The sequence below is a fragment of the Zonotrichia leucophrys genome, chromosome 20, assembly GCF_028769735.1.
Source record: "Zonotrichia leucophrys gambelii isolate GWCS_2022_RI chromosome 20, RI_Zleu_2.0, whole genome shotgun sequence".
In the NCBI taxonomy this organism is placed as follows: domain Eukaryota; kingdom Metazoa; phylum Chordata; class Aves; order Passeriformes; family Passerellidae; genus Zonotrichia; species Zonotrichia leucophrys.
Window position 1 is genome coordinate 6,473,964 of NC_088189.1, and position 21,913 is coordinate 6,495,876.

The following is a 21,913-nucleotide window of genomic DNA, read 5'->3' on the forward strand; positions in this document are numbered from 1 at the left end:
TTTCTTTGCCAAGCTGGAAATACAGTTCAAGAAAATGTATTTTTGAGAGAGACCAGCAATGGTTTATTAGGAATGTCGGTATTGTTATTATTGGCAGGTTTTTCCCCAGTCTGCAACCTTACAGCATCCCCACCCTGCACAGGGGAAGTTTTAGTTCTGGGTTCATTCTGTGAGTAAGGGAAATACTCTCAAATGTGGCCCCAGCCTGAGGGTTGGAGGTTGAACATCCCTGAAGCTGTTCAAGAGCATGGCTGGGGGTCAGAACCCCTCCACACAACACAGAGGTCTCAGCACAGGGAAGACCCCACTGCCATAAGATAATCTAGTTTTTCTCTTGCTCCCACTCCATTTTAAACACCTTACAAGCAAATCTTTACTTCTGAAACACCTTTTTATCCATTCTGCTTCCCCTCCCTGGCTCTCCTGGAAAATGAAACTGTAAAATGACATGGTAGTTTTCCCAAACTCCTGCTTGGGACTCTTGGTACCTAATTCAGGATTGTCAGAAGGCTGTACACAAGCTCAGCTCCACTCCTCACAGGAACACAAGAAGAAAGGCAAGAGGCACTGGTAAAGAGCTGGCTCCCTTTCCCAGCACATGAGCCAGTGCTGTGGTCAGCATGGGTTTTAGATCCTGAAGCTTTTTCAGCAGCACTGTGAGGACAGTGCTCCCTCCCAAGCCTGGCTTGAATAATCCCATTCACCACAAGACTCGTGAGGCTTAAAGGAGTTGTCAGCGTCTTTGAATATTTTCCTTCTTGGGAGACTTGGCTGCACCCTGTAAAGTGAAAGCCCTGAGCGAAGGATGCTGGTGGGATCCCTGCCTCCGGAGCAGCACAGCCCTCAAAGGGGCTGGGAGCACGTTTTCCGCTGCTTTCATGTGGCTGCTTACTCCTCTCCAAACATCTCCGAGGTCTCTGCTCAATGTCTGCTGTCTGGCATGCTGGGAAGCCAGTGGAAATACTTGTTTTTCACTCTGGAAGAGGGAAGCAATGCCATGAGATGTGATTGCTCCTGCCCTGCCCGTCAGCACAAGAGCTGGAGGGCACAGCACTGCTCCTGGGCAGCCTCAGACCCACAGAGCTTGCTGGGGTCCCCCAAATGCTGCATCGCCCCAGCTAAAGGCTATGAAAAGGAAAGAACAGGGATTTTAAGTCTGGCTGAAAGCTGTTGTGAGCTCAGATGGAATTTCCCCACCAGGTTTTAGTTAGCTCTCAGAAGGAGCCTGATTCTGTATTTCTCCTTCACAGGGTCACATCTGCAGATGTGGCACCTGGGGCTGGCTTTGCTACAGGATCCTTTCCTTATCTGACCCCTTCCAAGCACCAGCTCTGAGCTCGCTTCAAACCTCCTCCACTTCCACAGCTAAGTGCCAACAGCTCCCACCTATCCCTCTAGCCCTTACCTTGTCCAGATCCAAGCCTCTGGAAAAATTCCTGTATTTGCAGCATTTTCCCTCCTCCTGAGCCTCTCCAGCAAGCCCCTCTGAAACTCCAGGCTGTCTCTCAGCTGTCAAGCTACAAGCAGAGCACAAACAGGAAAGTGCCTGGCACTCACCTTGAACAGTTTGGGGTGGGATTTACTGTGGCTGTTGTCATCCTGCTCTCAGTCTGTTACAACCTGAGCAGTGCATTCTGATCTTTGCAGCAGCTGATGCTGTTGGCATTTAAAGGCTCAAGATGACAAGCAATCAGTGCAAAATCCAGTGAATGCCGCCAAGATGGAAAGCAACATCTGATCTCTGCCCCAAAAGCTGTTTCCTGTCAACAGTACTGCCCACCCAGCTGCCCCAGGCCGTGGCCCAGTGATTGAGATTCCATGAGGTGACAGAAACAAGCCTTCACACACCAAGGGTGTGCCTGCAAGTCACATCTCACTTTCTGCTGCTCCAGGCATTATTCAGTCCTCATCCACCTGGACACGGACCGCCTGTCAAGTTCCAATGCTGGAAAAACAAAGTGCTTCACACACAGTTGAAATAAAAGTCAGAAACTGACAAAAATGTTTAATATTAGTTTTGAAGAGAAAGTGACCGTACTCGCTTAGATGAGAAAGTAATGACTGGGTGTGTTTAGTGAGCTCTCCTGCCAACCTGTCAGCCCATGGCTGTGGCTCTCTGCGAGGCCCAGGCCTCCCTGCTGCTGCTCTCAGCGTGTGACAATGCAAACTCACTGGGACACAAAACACAACTGCCGTGGGAGCCGGCGTGCGGAGGCTGCGCTCGGGTCTGCGTTTGGCTGCCGCTCTGGGCCTTGGCACGTGTCAGCAGAACTGCAAGAGAAGGGAGTTCAAACCCCATTAGAAACCTCACTGCTAAGAAGGTAAGGATCCAGGTGTGGGCTTGTTTCAGAACCTGGCAAGGGCTTGGGGGTTCTCAGAAGTGGGGGCAAAGGGAGCTCCCATGTGAATCTCTTGTTGTGGCTCTTTGGCACTTTGTAGTGGCATCATTTCTGCTCACCCCTGAGCTCTGTGCACAGCATGAAAGAGCCACTCTGAAATCCTGAACATCATCACCACTACCCTCAGAGGCAGCATGGAAAGCACAGTGAAGCTGGTTGTGGAAGAAGGGACATGAGAAGAGAGCAGGGAATGTGGAAATGAGACTTGACCCCAGCTGGTCTGCAGGGATGAACCCAGGAGCTCTTGCCTCTGTGCTGAGAGGGAAGATCAGTCTCTAGAGCCAGTGAGGGCTTGGCAAGCACCTCTGAGGAGCAGCCAAGTGCCTGCAGCATGCTGGGAACAGCCCCCACCACCCCTCAGTGCCAGTAACAGCCCTGGTGTGCTACCTTCCAGCGATTCCCACACTCATTGCACACGACGAAGGTGGTCATGGGCTCATCGGAGCTGCGGGTCTGCACCTGGGGGGACAGAAGGGAGGTGAGAGCTGAGCATCACACATGGCCCTGTCCCTCTGGCCTCCAGGGGTTGGTGCTGGGCTCACAAAATCAATGAGAGACCAAGGTCTGGGATGGCAAAAGGAGCTTTCCAGTAAAATCAGTCTGGTGGTTGTATTACACATAATACACACATCATAACCCCCTTCAGCCTGACATTACCTCAGTGACAAGTTTTGGGACAGTGTATTTCCCTCTTCACTACATCTGCTGTCCATTTCTTGCAGGTGACTCTGGAAGTGGACATGCACAGCCAATCCCTCCCCAAACTGTCCCCCAGGAAGGGATGTGGCCAGCACTGCCATGACAAACCCCTCAGTCCCAAGCACAAAAGCATTAAAAAAGCACTCCAGTCATTCCCATTTACAGAGCAGTCCAACATCCTGGCCTCACAGGAACACACTCCGGGTTACCAGGTTCTGCACAGTTCCAGTCTGGTTTGTGTTTGAGCCATTAAGGAACTCTGATATTTAACCCAGATGTGATTGCTGCCTCTGACTGGCTCTTGCCAGAAACACATACTTTAGTAAAAACCAGATTTTCATGGCATTTGAATACCACAAGGCAGATCTAGACTGAAAACACTGGTACTCCCCACACCAGTCAGGCAGAACTGTGCTGAGGGGTGATTATGGTGATCTATGTGTGTAATTACCCCATGTGCAAGAGTCACAATATTTGCATGATGCAAATTAACCATTTTTACAAGAATGCTGGATAGCTGAATTCTGTAATTCTCCCCCTTTACTGTCTGCTTCCAACATGTTCATAAATGCCAGTGCATGTACTTGAGACTTACATCTCATCACCCACTAGTGATTTCACTAGGAAACAAAGTACAGAAAGCTTGATATTGCTATTTAGAGGACACTGCTGTCTCCTGTTCAAATTCCAGGCACTTAAACTCCAGTCCACTCCAGGTGGAGACAGTGCTGGGAGTGTGCTGGGACAGCCCAGGAATGCTTACTGGGAGCACTGGCAGAGCGAGGCCCCTTTCCTGAGCCAGCCTGTGGGATGTAAGACTGCTGCTGAGCCAAAGGAAACTCCCTGGTCAGACTTCTGGATCTCCTTCTCTTTCCATGTGTTTGTATGTCAAGTCCAAGCAGATGCAGGAGTCTCAGCCGGCACTTGCACACGCAGTTTGTGCGCAGTCACTCAGCAGCAATCTGGTGGCTGCTGGTGCATTTTTGGGTATCTGCACATTCTAAACCACTGATTCACAGCAAAGGCACATTTATCTCCAGATGCCTGGCACAAACATGGGAGCTAAAAAGCACTGGTAATGCACAAGGCTTCCAACAGCTGGCCACGGGGAAGAAAAATCCTCTGTCTGCTCACATCACAGCTTCCTTTATTCCTTTTGTTTCACTCATTTCATGCTATTTGAGTTTAAATAAGTTGGGACTCATCCAGCTGCAGGTAATCTATATTCTTAATTTGTACTTTTAATACCATCAACATGTCTGAGTCAGTTTCTGCAGCCTCGCCTCTACACTACCCACTCCTTTCTTGTCTGAATCCCAGCATTCCCAGCACCTGCTTTCAGTGTAGAGCACTGCTGAACTTTTGAAAGCTTCCTCAGTGCTGCACAACTCCTGCTCTTGTTCAAGTGAGCCAAAATTTACACAAGCTCACAGAAACATGTGTGAGTGTTTTCTGTCCACCAGTAGCAAAATTTGAGTTGTGCTGCAGGGCCTGTCACAGAGCAATGCGAGCTCGTGACCATGACAGATCATGGCCTGTGCAGAGGCCAAGACAGGAGCAGGAAAACCAACCTGGGTGTAGGTGCAGTTCTTCTTCTTGCATTTCCCACAGGTGAAGAGGTCAGTCTGTGTCCCTCCTGTCTTGGCCATCTGATGCTCCCGGATTGCTTCTTTTGTCATGGCTTTCCTGATCTCTTTCAGCTCATTACTGGCCATTTCCTTTCAGAAAAAAAAAAAAAAAAAAGAAAAAAAGAAAAAAGGCAATAAAATCACATCTGCCCAGTTTTACCACCACACCCACTACAGTGGAAACAGCCAACAGGACAAGGCAGCCTGACAGATGGGCATTAACACAGAAAGCCTGTTCCAATTCTGGTTTCTGGTTCATACCCAGGGCCCTGGGATGATGGGAAGGCCCAACAAACCACTCTCCACACTGCAAACCCCACTGCAAGCTCACTCCATGCATTCTGACAGCAGCTAGTGAGAAAACTGCAACCCTTGCAGCAGCCCAGCTAAGCCTCAGGACATCCCCTGTGAGAAGCAAACCCTGCTCCCCAGGCTCCCTCACCTCCGAGGTCATCACAGCAATCTGCTCAGGGGTGATGGCCCCACACAGCACGTTCTTTTTCAGCTCGGGATTTTTGGAGTCCTTCAGGTTGGAGATGCGGCTCCTCACGCGGTTTTTGTATTTCATGTCGGTGTTCTTGACATCCTGGTAGATGCGTGAGGGCAGTCAAGGAGCCTGCAACCAACCCAGAGGCATCAAGCACTTCCCAGCCACCCGTGAAGAGCAGGGACTGTCATCCACTGCCAAGATGGAGGTGCTGGGACATGACAGCAGCATCTGCTCTGGGAGGTCAGTGCTGGACTTGAGAGCAGGTTTATACAATCCCAAACTCCAGGGGCTTCCAGCTTGGGCTTTTTCACTGTGCTGGAAATATTCAGCTATGCTCAGGTTCTACAATCTCCCCTTTCTCTCAGCAAGGCAGCCACAAACCCCTACACTGAGAGAGCCCAGCTGCACCTCCAACCCCACAGTTCCTAAATCAAGCAAATTCCCCACATAAGGCTTATCTCACATCACCATGCAACTTGATCCTCACTGCTCCATCCTTTCCATTGCTTTTGTCTAGATCAGCACACTCTCCTCAACAGGGAGCCCAGGGAAGTTGCATGTATTTGGAAGCAGAATCAAAAGCAGGAAACAACACCCTGATGAGAAGAACAAACAAGGGATTACAGTCTCTGAGCTCCAACTCCACACTGGTAGTTCCTTAGCAGACCCAGAGCCCTGACAAGCTGCAGCAGAACATTTATGCACAGAGAGTCCCATTTTTCCTTTGAGCACATGGATTTCTCTGCTGGAGGCATGCAGGAAGCACAGTACAGCAAGGATATACTCTTCAATCTGGGCTGCTATGTGCTCGCAGTCAGCACCGATGGCGATGTAGTCGTCTGTAAGACAGCACAAACAGGAGCTCAGTGCCTTCCAACCACACCAGGGCTCCCCACGCTCACTATTTCTGAGCTACACATCTGGACAGCTTGCTGGTTTGATTCACATGCTCTTCCCATCAAATGGCATCTTGGCCTTTGCTCTTGCTACCCTCTGACCCTTTGGAAAAGGGCAATGATGAAAATGGATTAATCTAGCCAGTCTGTGCCCTGTGCCTCTCTAGGATATGGACTGCATGAGACAGAGCTAACAACAGCCTAAGAACTTATTAGTTTTCCAATATATTTTTCATACTATTGAAATCAAATGTATATAGGCAGGAATTGAGTTTCATCAGATATTCACCTCAATAAGTAACTCTACTCAGACCAACCATCTGGGAGGGCCTGGAGGTGTGCAGCATTGGGATCAAGCCTTCCTTTCTCATCTCACCTCAGGACTGTCTGCTCCTCCCCTCTTCCCCCACACACCAGTTAAACAGCATCATACAGAGCGCATAACTGCCATGGATTTGGACAGCCAGTATGATAAACACCATAAAGGAAGGAAGGTAGGGCACAGCTGAGCTTAGGGAAAGACTCAAGGGAACTCTTTCCCAGATTTCATATGGAAAGGGTTTTTCTAAGAGCTGTGCAATGTATTTAATGCAGCATACAAAGACATGCATGGGAAGGCTAGAAATAAAGACCTCATGAACTTCTCCATCTGTCATCTACATTCCTTGGCTCCAAATTAATAAGACTCTGCAGTGCTTAGACCCCAATTTTTTTAAGCGATCTGCAATGTGGACACAACCAGATGCTCAATTTCCAGACATGCTGAGTACCTGCCTCTCACTTGAGATGGCACAGTCTGAATGCAAGAGGGATCTGTTCCACCCCAGATCCAGAGGACCACAATATTTAAAGGGCTCCTGTCTGCAAAGGCAGCAGAGTCTTACAGCAGATGCTGCCTGGCATAAGCACCATCCCTACAAAGTCCATGTACTGAGTTACAGCTTGACTTTGTGCCCCAAGGTTGGCAGGGAAGACAGCTTCACTTAACAGCAATCATAAAAGATGTAGAAAGCGAAGCAAATCTCTGCACACCTGAAAGATTAAACTTCAGCAAAGACCACCCCATGTTGCAACCCTGTGTGACAAACCCTGTGTTCTTAACAGCCATTGCTTTGCACATTGTCATGCCTCCAGCTCAAGCCTGGTCCCTGTGTAAGAGTCTGAAAAAGCTGCAACAGCAGCCAGTTCATCAAATGGGTGACCAGTGGCTAGACTGAGCTGCTGGCAATAATCCTTTGACAAGGCTGCTCTAGAACAGTATGTCTAAGCTGAGCTGGCACTGAGAGTCTCTGTGAGAATGATCCAGGAGCTGTGAAGCACTTGAGGCAATGCAGAGCTTCCCCCAGCACTCACCATCAGCCTGCAGAGCTGCCGTCAGCATCTCCCTGCATTTGTTGCGCACAGCGTCGCACGTGACGGGGGCCGGAGGGAAGGTGGTGATTTTGGGGGTGGTCGGAGTCTTTGGAGGCTCCTGCCTTTTGGTGGAGCTAAAAGAAAAACTTCACCTGTCAGAATGTCTCAGTTTGGGCCACTGAGAGCAGAGAAGGAAGCAGCAGGTATGTGGCCAAGCATCCTGTTAATCACAATACAGAACCAGTCAGAACACAGTGCAAAGTCATTGTCCCAAACCAGCACAGAGCACAGCACGGCAGCCAACGCCCTCAGCCCAGACACAGCTCTCCTGTGGACACTGCTGGCTGCCAGCTGAGGTTTAATCCATGAACAGTCTTGTGTTATTCAACACACATCAGCTGCTGCACCACTGGGCATCAAGTGAAAACATCACTGTTGAACACCACCAGTAACCCAAATACACTCAGGACATCTGAGACCATCAGCACTCTCAGTTTGGCACTGCAGAGCAGATTCATGGTACTTCTTTCCTCTTTAACTTTGCAGGACTCCAGGCCTATCACTGCTCTCAGCAGAAAGCAAGCAGAAAGCTCCAGAAGAAGGAGCTGTGCTAAGAAAAACAAAAAAAACAAAACAAAAAAAAAAGGCTCCTTCAGCTTTGATATTTAAAAGACAACAACAAAGTGTAGCACATAAAAGGTTCTTCCTTTTTCCTGTAATCTGAGCAAGACTGATTACTCATCTCACAGAAGAGCAACCCTACACAGGCACACACAGCTCATACAGGGGCCAGGCTAGCACAGGACTAAGAAATACTGCTTTGCTCTTAAAAATAACTCCATTTCTACCTGCAGGCAGTCATGGGCACAGGCAAGGGAATGCAAACACCTGCCTGCTGTGGCTGACTCAGTCAGGTCACCTGCCAGGGGAGCAGGATGGAGACCTGCCTGCACAATCAGCACATGATGTGGGCAGGCTGAGTCACTGCTGCAGGGTCTGCATGCAGAGAAGGAACCTCAGTGAGCAGCTCAGCTGGTTGTGCACACAGAAAGCCTAACATCTGCACATGGTGTTAGTCAGCCCTGCAAATACTGCTGGTAAAAGATCTGGGTTAGTATGAATCACAGATGATTTTCTAGAGCTTTGTTCTCCCCCCTAAATCTAGGCAGAACAACAGCAATTTATTTTTTTTCAGCAGAGATTGCTCTGGCTTTGGTGATTTGGCTGCAAAATGCCTGGTACCATTATTGCACAAAGAGAAAGAAAGGGGAAAAAAAGAAACCTCAATATTCCACCCATGGCATGCCAGCAATATCTTCTTGAAGATCCAAGTGGCTTGACAAATTTTGTTAAGCTGGGTCACTACTGCCAGTTCTTTGCCTTCAAAAATAAATTTGTTATGAACAAGCACTTCCACTACACTGTCCTGGAAGAGATTAGTCAGCCCACAAAAAAACAGCACTAAGCTGGAAACCTTCTGAATCTGCTGCCACACAAACTGAGCCAGACGACTTTAGGGACTTATCCTGTGACTAAGGTCATATCCAGTCTGGCTCAAATCCCACAGATCATCACTGGGGCTACCAGATTTTCTCAGTTCAGAACCTCACCAAGCCCTTTTCAGAAGCATCCATCAGTGAACCTTCAGCAAATGGTTCACATTAAAACAAAACAGAACTTTGATTTCTTGCTTATATGAATGAGATGATGCACTCTGTGAGGGAGATTGTACTGTCAGCTCACTGTGTTTTACTGACCAGTAGCTGAATAAAACCCCTTTTTACCAGTTGGTTATACTGGTCAGCACTGCAGGATCTTATTAAAGAACAGATTTGTGTTCAAGCAGCTCAAAACATTCAATAGGATTTACACTGCATGTGTTACAAAAAGAAGAAACAACTTAGCCTGTAAATAATCCATTAGATGATGATTTTCTCCCATCTGGAATGTAGAAACTGCCATCAGGTACTTTTGTGCTTAAGAAGCTACACACAAATCACAGGCACCACTCATGGGGGTGTATATACCAGAGCATACACTAAGGAATAACCCATAATTCAGGAATAACCATTCTAAAAAATCACAGCTTCTCATGTTACATAAAACAGTTTGGAAAAATTAGACTTCCCAAAGGACAAAGGCAAAGCATACTTAGAGTAAGAGGAAGGACTGAAGGAATATGGGTGGTTTGTGGCAAGAGAAACTTAAAGGAGACAAGTCCTGAAATTCTTTACAAAGGAGGATGGTAGGAAAAAATCCACAGAAGGGTGTAGAAATGGGTTTTGTAAGACAAGTTTTTATTGAGAGTAAGTTTTAAACTGTAAAGGTGAGTTATGAATTGGAAACACTGCCAAGGGCAGCTGTGGAAATGCCTTACCCTGAGGTTTTCTAGGGTTGTCAAAGAGCTTGAAAAAAGCCTGTGAGGGACAGCTTGGGCAGAGATTGTGCTGTGCTGAGAAGCGGCTGCAGGAGAAGTTTCCTGAGAGCTCTTCCAGATTTAAATTTTGTATCATTTTTCAATCAACAAACAAAGGTTTCCCAGAGCAGAATGCTGTGTGTGAACTCAGTGACCTCAGTGTGAACTCAGAACATCAACCTTCACTACAATGAGTCCTCAAACACAGGCCTTCAGTCCTGTATTTACAGAGGTAATAATTGATTTTCAGATAGGTTCTAACTGCAATTGAATATTTAGATGTTTATTCCTTGGGGGTGGAAAAAGCTCAACAAGATGCATGGTAAGTCCCACCTCTGTTGGCTGATGAGGAAAGATACATTTGCCTGCACACACACATCAACCATGCACTGAGATGAGAGCTGATCCCTCAAGAATTAGATGAAACAGACCTCTCAGCCATTCCAAAGACAGAAAATTATTTATTAAGGTTTAGAGGTTAGTTTATAAATAGAATTGTTGGGAAATAGAGTTCAAACACACCTAGAAGACTTATTTCAGGAAATCCTTGTGGTTCACACTGTTCCTGTTAAACATAAGAAAGAGCTTGTAAATCTATCCAGGCAGCAAAAGTTTATACATAAAACAAGGCTGTGCTGGAACAAAATGGTGGCAAAGCAGCAGCCAGGGATTGCAAACAGATCTCAGGGCTGCACTGGAAGAAAATGCCACAGAAGAGCTAAATTCAGGCCACAGATCCAAAACCTCCTAATAAAGGCAGTTTAGAGAATCCTGGAAAAGAAAAACCTCATGCTGCCAGAGACAGAAACATTAGACACAGCCCATTAAAATGCACTACACTATGGGTCTGAAACTCTGCAGCACAACAGAATATGCTTTGGATTAGACTAATGCAGCATCTAAATTCACAGGTGCCAGCTCCACACTGGCTGGCTCAGAGCCTTCAGGTCTTGCAGTGAGAGCTCCAGTCACTACACAGGGATTTCTACATCTGTGCTCCAGAAAGCAACATGACTTTCAGGCTAAGAGTTAGTCAAATATTTTTCCCTGACCAAAATGGAAGGCATAGCCAAAATCTAACAGACTAAGAGGCGGAAATATCTGAATACAAACTGATTTCTTTGGTGTCTTGACAGCAGCCTCATCTGAACCAGCTATCACACACTGAGCAACCAGTCTGACTCCAGTGCAGTCTCTGCTTCAAAGAACAGAAACTCTCCTCTGCCAATAAATTATTATTTTTTTAAGGCAGATTAGTAGTTTATTTTGCAGGACTGGAGAAAAAAACATTCCTATCTCTGGAAGAGAGCCTGGCTCAACAGACTAACACCAGGAGCTGGCCCTTGCTCCTGGTCTAGGCTACACTAATCCATTGGCTTCTGCTCATCCTTCACAGCCAAGGGGATGCTTTGCTAGTCAGAAGATGGAGGTTGAATACATGTAAAAAGCATCAAGGATTAAAAAACCCCATCAAACTGCAGTATCTGCAGCACAAGGGAACATCACCAGCACAAGACAGACAGCTCCACCCCACATAACCCGTGATAAGGGACAAAGAAGGGAGGCAGCAAGGAGAGGTTTTGCCTCTGTACCTACAGCCAAGATCCTCTTCTGAGTGAAATCCCACAGATACACACAGATCTGGCTCCCACTCTGCACTGCATCATTGCACTCCATCCTGGCTGTGAAGTTTTCCAAGGCCTTTCACTGCACTTATCAAATCCTTTTTGCCATTTTATGGAAGGAAATAACCAAAGATACCAATCATTTAAAGTCATGGAGCATCAGCAGCCTTCTCTCCACCAGCAGCTCTGGATCGAGCTGCAAAGGCTCACCCTGAAGTGCCAAGCCTTGAGAGAGCTGAGCAAAACCAAGGAAGTGACAAGAAAGTGACAAACAAAGGCTGCAAACATGGAAAATCCTGCAAGCCAGCAGGACCACAGCCTGAATACTCTAAATCTTCTGTCAAACTTGGGAAATTGGCTAAATCACTTAAGAGCCAAATCTAGGAAGCACACACCCTCCTGGGATCTGAGGCTGGGAGAAATTTCTAGAAGAAAGCTTTAAATCCCATTTTTCCCCTCCCCTTTGATCACTGTCTGCACTCAACAACTGCAGTCACAGGCAGTGGAAACAGGATGCAGCATCCAAGGCATGGCAAGGAGCAAGCATGCAGCTGACCTGCCAGCTGGGGGACATCAGCCCAGGGAAAAGGGCACTTCTGCTGGGATTTGTCAAGGACAAAGAAATGGAAGTTTTACTTTAGTAATGTACCAATCAATCCCATCCACTGCAAAGGCCAAAAATAATCTTCATTCTAAGGAGTTTAAAGTTAGAAATAAACAAAAATGCATAAAAATGCAACATAAAAAAGAATAGGGAAATGTTCTACTATTAGCAAAAACAACATATAACCAAGAGTAAAAAACTTTAAATAAAATATGAATAAAATTTTAAAACTCATTAAAGCCACTGAATTTTTAGATGTGCATTTCTGCATTACAGTTAATTAATAACACCACACAGATCAACCTAGAAGAAGAAAGACTTTGAGCATCCCTGATAAGAAATTTGACTATACAAAAAGCCTGACTCAGACACTTTGACTATACAAAATTCCCGACTCAGACACGTAAAAATAAAATTAAAGTAAGATGCCTTAAGAAAACTTAAATTCTCTAACAATGTCATCTCTGGTAAAAGGGAAGTATTACCTTTGGTCTCTTGAGTTACCAGTCTCCCTGGAGGAAGATGTTGGCAAAGACAGGCTTTTCTTTTTGTCCTCATTTTTTTCCTCAGAAGCATCTATGTTCAAAAAAGGAATAAGTTCAGAACTGATCTTTATGCTGCAGCCCTGCCTATACTCCTCAGTGTTTTCACACTACCCACTGTTGGCCTAAAGTTACTGCTCTCCCAAAAAGAATCAGGAGAAAATGCCTTTATGGCCTTCCTGCTTCCCAACAGACCTTTTCCTTGCCTCCAAGTAGAAACTAATTCAAACAAAAGCCTTCCTCACCAAACTAGAGAGCAGTCTCCCTGCCTGGGAGATAAGCTTCCTCACAAGACAAGCCTCTTCACAAAAGTTTCTTTCAGAGGCTGCTGAGCAGGGATTAGATCAAGTTCTCTCAAGCACAACTAAAAGCAGAATTTCCAGCCAACACCAGCTGAAGGGCCAGTACAGGCTGGTCCTTGTGGAACTTCTTCTGATTCCTAAGTGCTGCTGAAAGCCAACAGCACAACCCTGGAAAGGACCTTCTTGACACTGTAGAACAAGTTTGACCCAGAGGTAAATTGTCTGAGTCTAGCCAATACACACCCAACCCAATGAGGAGGTCACAATCCAGGCAGCACAGGAAAAGAGCCCTTTTAACACTCATCCAGCCTGGCAAGAAATGAGAGCCCATAACAGGGAAAGCCTCCCCAGCTGGAAATGGTCCATGTGAGTTTATCTACAAGATGGTGAACTCAAATCCTTCTCCAGCTCACCACCCCAAATCCATTCCAGCACTTCCCTTCCTGAGCTGCTGACAGCACACACGGTGCTAATGCCACGCAGAGCACAAGTGGGAGCAGAGGCTTCAGAGCACAAATAACATTGCTAATTATTATGTGATGAGGTATAAGTTAATAGTCCTGAAGCTTTCAATGCTCTTCCAATGATGAGCTGGCTAAACAGGAGCTAAATCTAGAGGGATGCATGATAGGACACAAAACTCGAAAGACAGAGAGGGTGGAATTGTAAAGGCTGATTTGCTAGAATGTTTATTCAGATCAAGAGATAAGCTCTCCCAAAAAACTCAGCCTCCCACTGAAGGCAGCTTGTTCACAAGCTGAATCTGACAGGAACATGCTGATTTCCTTACCTAGAAGTTTCTTCCAAGATTTGATGAGGGATTTGGCAAGTGATATCACTTCTTCATCTGTGCTCTGCTTCCTCAGCGCGTTCACCGACATCCCAATGCGGGTGGACTGCAAGGGAACACCCCAGTGAACCACTCCAGAACACACTCAATATTATTAACTGAAATCTCAAATAACCATGACAAAGTCAAAGCCATGACCAAGACAGGAGTATCCAAAGGCTTGCAGAATGATTCTGTGACCCTTACAATTTTGGAAGAGCAAGGTGCACCCTCCAGCTTGCACAGCTGAAGAGAAAACACATCCAATCTCCCACAAATCCCTTCCCTGCACACTTGTGAGTGATATTCAAGCTTAGAGTGAAAAACTCCAAGATGCATCACAAACTCCAAATTGTAATTCTGCTCACTCCTCCCCAGTGTCCTAAATATCAACATTACAAAGAACTCTCCCACGACTGCCCTCTGTGTTTGCTACTTTAACCCAGTCTTTCCCCTTTTTGCAGCCTACAAACAAGATTTGAGCAGTTACACACATGGTGACCCAGAGCTCTTTAACTGCCAATTCAAAACCCAACTTCTGCACTATTTTGTTGGATTTAATGTTTATTTTTATTCTTTGCATGAGGCGAGAAGTGTGAGGAAATGTATTAAATTTATTTAGACAACATTTTGAACTCATCCAGATGTAAACTCGAGCTTTTTACCATAACTGTGCAACTCACCTGCAGTAAATCCAAAGTCATAGGCATACTTTTCAGTTCTTTCAGTAAATCCATCGCACCTTCCTGGAGAGGAAAAGAGAAAGAGAATGAGTGCCTCAGCTTCTATTAAAGGAAATTCAACAGCTTGGGAATAGACACAGAAAGTTGAATTCAAAGGGAAGAACACCAACAAACATTCCCTGAAACATCAGCAAATGCACTGCTGGGTCCTGTTCCACACAGACAGCAGATCCTGCAACCTGAAGGCACCTGAATCATTGGAATGGGCAAAACAGAAGACCAGTGGAGTGCTACAGGTCCTTGCTTGTGTATGGTGCAAGTGCAGCACTAGTTTATTATTCTTACCTGGCATGCTGAACGTTTTTAACACCTGAAAACCACACTCTGAATTACAACTGTCAATGACTCCATGTAGCTGTTTCCTGGTTTTCATATTAATACCCCACTCTGCTGAGGAGAAAAGGGAGACCAGAAGCAAAGCCAGCAAGCTGTGATACTGAAGAGCTGGTCACTTGAAACTTGTTCTGTGAAGTCTCGTAACATCATCTCCACATCCCAGAACCCAGGACCAGGAAACATCTGATGAGGAATCTGTAGATACCTAAAACTGGCAGTCACTCAGAGAACTGGAAATCACTTGTCTCCCTCTAGCACATCCCAGCCTGGCCTAGGCCTGTCTCCATTCAGCTGGCTCTTTCCTCCCAACCCCCTTCCCTCAAACAAGGCTTCCAGTGTTCACATTTAGCAGCTCATTTACAACACCGACCACTCCAAGCTCAGTTGCAGCACAAGGCCTGCACAGCCACCATTGTAGGGGAGCCAGCCCTGTCCTCACATCCCATCCTCTCTGTGCACAAGGGCTGCTTCCAACTCATGCCAGGAAGCAATCCAGCTGCAATCCACCCTACAGAACAGATGCTCGAATCAAAACAGAGTCAAAGCTTTCAGCGTGCACACAAGCAACTCACACCAGCCTAAACCACACACATTTACTGTACCCAGAACGACTGACTTGCCCCCCAGGCAGTTCCACACCTTCCAATTCATCCAGCCCTGAACACCCAAAGTGACCCAGTCTGACTCCAAATGGAGCCACAATGGCAGCAAGTGAGGATCCACGAAAAAACTAGAGCAACAAACAGGTACTCCAGCAAACTGTCCTGCAGGAAGAGTTCTAAGATCAGCCAACGCACAACATGCTGTAGTTCATCACTGTCTCAAATGCCAGCCAAGAGGAAATGTTGCATACTCCTCCTGTAGAAGCTGCCTCTTTCCCAATGAAGCTGGAAGCAAATTCTGCAAAGTTGTTCCTTTCCTATTTCAACACTGATGCTGAAAACTTGCCACCAGCAAGAACAGACATCACAGGCTGTGGTTTAGCCCAAACACACTTCCCTGGGCTGTTCCAACAGTGACACAAGTGACAGCACCCGCCCTACCCACAGCTGGCAAGGTCAGTCCAACATCCAAAAGTTCATGTGATAACAGCACCCAGCATCCCACCACACGAGTACCACACTCCTCTAATCCCTCCCACTCCTCAGACATCATCTCCCACTCCCAGCCCCAAAATCCCTGTCCCCCACCCCAAACACAGATGTACAGCCTACCTCCATCACAAACCCTTTCTGCCTTAGCACTTGCATGACACTGTTCCTACAAGCACTGATATATCCCATTAAGCTGGAAAGCACCGGCTCCTGTCCCCCCAGGCTGTCACACGGGTCACAGCACACCCTGCCAGAGTCCCCAAGTGCAGACAGCAGCTTGGCCAGCCCTGCACACTCCAGAGGCCACAGCAGTGAGCAGCGGTGCCAGTGTGGGATGGAGATGGAGGAAGCAAATCCATCAGCACCGGGGCTTTCCCCGAGGGCAAACCGGACCCCGAGCCGGTGCGGACTCCCCTTCCAAAGGGCTCCCAGCGGGACAGGGGAGCAGGGCTGGGGATGCTCTCCAGGAGGAGAACACCGGGCAGGCAGCACAGGGTGAGCCCCGGAGGCCTGAGATGCGGGCTGGGGATGCCGGAGGCCTGGGGTATGGGGACTGGAGGCTCCCACAGCACACTAGGGGGCACATAGGGCTGCCCGCCCAATAAGTGGCAGTGGGTGGATCCCACACCTCCGCAAAGGATGGGGACAGGAGAGGGCGACGGGGCTGCGGGAGGGAACCCCACTTTAAAGGGGGGAGCGTCTGCTGCAGCACGATGTAATGAGCGGGGCGGCACTGGAAGAGAGGCTCCCAAAATGGGGTCTGGGGGGAGGGAGGCTCCTGACAACGGGCACCGAAGGAGAGGCGGGGGTCCACCAGCGCGGGACAGAGAAGGGGATCCTGCGGAAAGGAGGGGGCGCGTCCGCCAGACAAGAGCCCGGGGCAGGGGGCGGCTCCCCACGCCAACCGGGCTGCGGGGGCCCTGCCGCCGCCACTCACCGCGTTCTTCTTGGCCACCATCTTGTCCAGGCGCCTGGCAATGCGCACAATCTCGTCCTCCCCGCCCATCTCGCCGCTCCCCGGGATCGGTGCCGGGGCCGGACGGGGGTCCGGGCGGGGGGAGCTGCGGTCGGTACCCGGTGCCCACCTCAGTCCCCGGTGCCGCAGTCAGGGCGGGCGCACGCGGGGCACGACGGGAGTTGTAGTCCTCGGGACGCCAGCTCCACCCGCCGCCTGCCGGAGCGCAGCCCACGGGTGGGACTCCATCTCCCAGCGTGCCCCGCGGCCGTCCCGTGCGCTGCCGCCCGGCCGCCGGGGGCGCTGTGGGGGCTGCGGTTCGCCCCGCGGAGGGGGCTCGGAGCGGAGCCGGGGCTGAGGAACCCCCGGTCCCTGTCCCCACCCGCGGGGCTGTGTCACGGCACGGCAGGAACAGCCGTGTCCCAGAGTGCTGCTGCGGCTCCGGAGGAGGCCACCGAGATAATGAGCAGTGGAGACAGGCTGAGAGCTGCGGGGTTCAGCCTAGAGAAGACAAGGCTCCGGGCAGACCTTTAAAGCCCCTTCCTGTGCCTTAAGGCGCTCTAAGAGAGATGGAGGGAGGCTTTGGACAAGGGCCTGGAGTGACAGAGCAAGGGGGAACGGCTTCACACTGGCTGAGGGCAGGATTAGGTGGGGTATTGGAAATAAATTCTTCCCTTTGGGGGTGGTGACAGCACTGGACAGGGTGCCCAGAGTGGTTGCCCCTGGATCCCTGGAAGTGTTCATGGCCAGGTTGGATGGCGCTTGGAGCAGCCTGGGATGGTGGAAGGTGTCCCTGCCCGTGAGAGGGGGTTGGAACAAGATGAGCTTTACAGGCCCCTTCCACCCCAAACCATTCTGTGACTGTTGTCCATGGCTGTGCTGAGCCCTCGGAGCAGTGCTGGATAAACTGCTGGATAAACTGGATAAATGATCCCTGAATAAACCGAGGCTGTGCCCCTCACACGGCCTTGGGGTCTGGACAGCAGTTACCGGTGGCGAGGGGATGGATGCTTTGGGGGGCCAGGCTGGACCCCCTGTAGATGGCACTCGCACACTGTGCGAGGGCAGCGCATCCCCCGGGAGCTGCTGCTGAGCGCTGTCGCTCCCTCCAGCTGGTTCCTGGCACAGGGAGAGCTTCCATGCACAGCCGCCTGCACAGCCCTGGCCAAGCGCTGCTTCAGAGACGGCTCTGACTGTGCTGGTGAGGAGCGGCCGTGTCCTGCCCCGGTGGAGCTGCCGATCATGTGGAAGCACGGGGATATGCTACGTGTGGCCTCGGGATGCACAGGCAGGTCTTGGGAACCAGAATTCCCAGCACTCATCTCCAGCTGCACTCTGTCCTGGGGCAGGCTGAGTCACTGAGGGCATGATCACAGACTCACAGAATTAGTAGGGTTAAAGGGCTTGGAGATCGTCCAGCCTCCCTTCAAAGTCAGAGTCACCTAAAGCAGGTGACAAAGGAACTTGTCCAGATGGGGTTTGAATACCTCTAGAGAAAGAAGTATTGAACAGATCAGTGCTAAAGCTCTGATGGTGCCTGACCCCCAAATCTGCCCACTAGCAAGCTGCCAGCTTGCTGTTTTTTATAGCAATACCATGGAGATTTATAACAATACCATAGAGCTCTGCGATCCCCTTGAGCAAGAGCTGCACCCTGGATGTGTAAGACACGTGTCAGTTCATCCCTGAAGCAGCAAAGGTGGTCCCAAACCAAAAGTGAGTCCTGGGCCCTCTCCCTGGCATGACACCTTGAAACTTCCTGGCTTGACCTCATGTTTGTGAACACAAGTTCCCTCCACTCCACAGTCTGGAGCCTGTGCAGCATCTAGAAATCCTCCTACCCTTGGCAGGGTCTGGCTGTGGAGTCAGGGGGTGCCATTTTGGAGAGCCCACCTCTGTTGGGGAGGAGGAAACAAGTCCCAACAAGGGGACCTTGTGGAAACGAGCAGCTGCCTGTCCCGTGTGTGGGCTCGGGTCATGCCGGTCCTTGGCGTCAGAGACACGCTTGAGCGGCACTGCTGCCACTGTCAGTGTGGTTTGTGTCGCTGCAACGCAGAGATGGTTCCTGACCACAAGTATGGCCGGGGACGTGTCTGAGATTCCAGAGCTCACAGTCACTGATGCCGAGCGCCATCACCCCGTCTCTCCCTGCCTCGAGCAGGAGCCATCACCCTGCCAGCGCTGCCCTCCTGCAGTGGCAGCCAGCCTCACCCAGGGCCCACCACTGCCTGCCTGGCAGCAGGTCCCCGGGGACAGAATGGCACAAAATCCTCATACCTGCTGGGCACATCCCCTGCCCCTGTGTGCCCACGGGCACGGGCCAGCTCTGCAGCCCAAGCCTGCCGGCCTGTGGCTCCGCTCTTCCCAAGGGTTAACAGGACACCACAGGCCAGGCGCTTGCAGAGCAGGGAGGGTTTCTGGCTGACCTTGGCTGGGAAGCAGCGGTGGCGTCGCTCAGCCCTGCCCCCCCAAGCGTGGAGCCGCTGGCCGGAGCGCTCCCCAAGCCTGGGTGGAGGTAGATCCAGAGGAAACTCCACCTCCGCGGGAGCCAACCTGCTATTGCAGGAATTCCCAGAGAAATTCCCGCTTGGGGTGATCTGTCAACGGATCCGTGAACTTTCTTTTACCTCTTGTGAAAGCAGCTACTTGAATGTGCTAAAAACAGAGCAGGGGCGAGTCCGTCAGGGAGAGGCTGGGAGGGGGCTTTTGCTGACCCCTGCACGCCAAGAGACTCCCTGAAAGTCTCTGTTTGTGGTGCCTCGCTGGCAGCTGCCCTTGGCAGGCAGATCTGGGAGAGCCAGGAGAAGTTTCCTGCAAAATAAAACCCCACAAAATCTCACCTGTTTTTTCCACTGGGCTACTGTATTTCCCAAGCAACTCTCAGCAGATTTGAGCACAGCAAATGGGCTGGATCAAGTTGCTTGCACTATCCCCAGTTAGTTCAAGTCATTTGGAGATCAGCCATCAAACCCCACCCTTTCTCTGCTCCCAACCACCACAGGCTTGGTCTGGTCCACTTTTGGAAAAAGCAGAGATGAGAGGCGCTCCTGAGCCTGCCTTGTTCATCCACCCACCACAAAACCCACAGGACAGCACTGTCCTGAGACACCCCCTAACTTCAGGGGTGCCTAGGTCTCCAGGACCTCAGCCTTGGAGGACTGGTTGTCCTGGGTGACACACTGGGCTCTGAGCTGGTAATGAGTGACCCCATCCAGAGAACAACAGACCATCAGTAGCTGGGAGATGCTGAGGCAGGAGCACCACTTATTTTGGGGAGAGGTTCTGATGTGACTCCCCTCCTTTTCACCCTCAGCCTTGGCTGGAGGGCTCCTGGCTGATCCTCTAACCATGTATTTGTGCCAGCCCTGGAATGGAGGCAGGGATCTGCCTTTTCTTCCCCTCCTTGCTGCAGCTGCCTCAGGTCCTTAATCTCCTAGCCCTGGCACTGGGGACATTTGACCCTAGAGCAGTCAAATACTCCATTAAAACACTTAGGAAAGCTGGAGAATGTAGCATGAATGGTGGCTTATATTTTGGTCTTACAGACCATCCTGTTTTCTCCTTTGAGCAGCCAAGGGACCTCTCCACACCTCCTCTTGTGGCACAGCCACTCCTAACACAACAGAAAGCATCATGGTTCCCAGGAGATATTTTAGAATTCATGCATGCCATTCTGGAAGAGCAGCCCACAGAGGCTCTGTGTCCTCCACATCCCCCCACTGCATCTGTCTTGGAGCTGCAGGTGAGCACCCGTGCCTGGGGACACTGCCATCTGGACCTCCTGGGACAAGTCCTACACCAGGAAAAGCTGCAGGATTTGGCTACAGTGGGCAGCAGCTGCAAGGGGAACATGGCCAGGACCACCCTGTGTGCTAGCCCAGCCTCTGCCACCCTGAGAAATGGGGAGCATGGAAGGGAGGATGCAGAGGAGATGATGGCTCCCATGGGCCCTGCTCATCGCGAGTGCCAGGGTGGAGTTTGGACCTCCAGCTTTGCAGATGCTCTTCTGAGACATTTTGGATTTTCCCTAAACCTCTTCCTCCTAACGATTTTAATTATACTGGCTGCTGTTCAAAACAATAATGACAGGGAGAGGAATAAATGCTAAGCAGCAGCCTGTCACGCTTCGTGAGATGCCCTCGGGGGACACTGGGCCAGACAAGCAGCCAGCCCAGAGCTATGCCAGCCAAGTGGGTGCAGGCTGCCACCCCACATCAGCCACCAGCAGATGGTGGGTCTGGGCTGGCCTGTGTGAGCGTGAGAGCCTGTGCAGGCACTCAGGTCTCCTTTCTCTCCCCCTCTCTGTCTCCTTTTATTCACCTCCATAAAACATAGGAAGTTCAAGCCATTCATTTTGCTATTTGTGTCTCCTTCCCCACGCCCCGGTTCCCTCCCTTGCCCCCTGCAGCCTCTCCTCTCACTGCCCAGCATCCTTGACCCCGAGAAGTCTGGTGTGTGTGCACTTCCCTTTTGGCCCATGGAAAGCACCACTCTGAACTGGTGCCTTGATAAGTCTGCTGTGGGAAGGCAGGGGCTCCTGGGCTCCCACACAGGGCTTTCCCATGTAGCATTTCCTATGCTGTCCCTGCTCACCCAGGGATCTCCAGACCTGGGCAGTGGGAAGCTCTCTGGATGGCAGTGCCCCTCCCTGGCAGCAGGTGTGACCTCCTCGGGATCTCTGACTTGCTCTGTGTCAAAATCCACGGTGGAGGCATTCTCCTGAGGAAGAGAAGGAGGAAAATGGTTGAATTCTTATGGGGTAACATGGCACCTCTGAGTTCAGCCACAGTAAAAGATTGCAAAGGGCTCAAACACCCCAGCCCCTTCCTCTCAATGCTTTTGAAAGCAGAGCTCTGATAGTGTCTCCCACAGTGTTTGGGATCAACAGGAGCTGTGTCCTGTCAGCAAAGGAGCAAACATGTGGCAGAGCACACAGGATTGGGATGGAAACCTCAGAGGGGCTGGAGACAGGGATTGCCTGGCAGAGAGGGAGGAAGGAGAG

At 50.0% G+C, this 21,913-nt stretch overlaps 1 protein-coding gene across 2 annotated transcripts; it reads right to left on the bottom strand.

Annotated features, from left to right (window-relative positions):
* Positions 1–1,973: 1,973 nt before the first annotated feature.
* TCEA2 (transcription elongation factor A2) lies at positions 1,974–17,093 on the bottom strand. Of its 2 annotated transcripts, XM_064729648.1 has the most exons (10): positions 16,894–17,092; positions 14,467–14,529; positions 13,745–13,850; positions 12,596–12,686; positions 7,466–7,599; positions 5,999–6,055; positions 5,169–5,323; positions 4,670–4,816; positions 2,787–2,858; positions 1,974–2,271 (listed from the first exon to the last, which is right to left on the bottom strand). In XM_064729648.1, the coding sequence occupies exons 1-10, from the start codon at positions 16,960–16,962 to the stop codon at positions 2,263–2,265; spliced, it is 903 nt and encodes a 300-aa protein (XP_064585718.1). In that variant the 5' UTR covers positions 16,963–17,092; the 3' UTR covers positions 1,974–2,262. The 2 variants fall into 2 exon arrangements, with proteins under 2 accessions (XP_064585718.1, XP_064585717.1); XM_064729647.1 differs by lacking the exon at positions 1,974–2,271 and having other exon boundaries at positions 2,742–2,858; positions 16,894–17,093.
* Between the last annotated feature and the right edge of the window lie 4,820 nt (positions 17,094–21,913).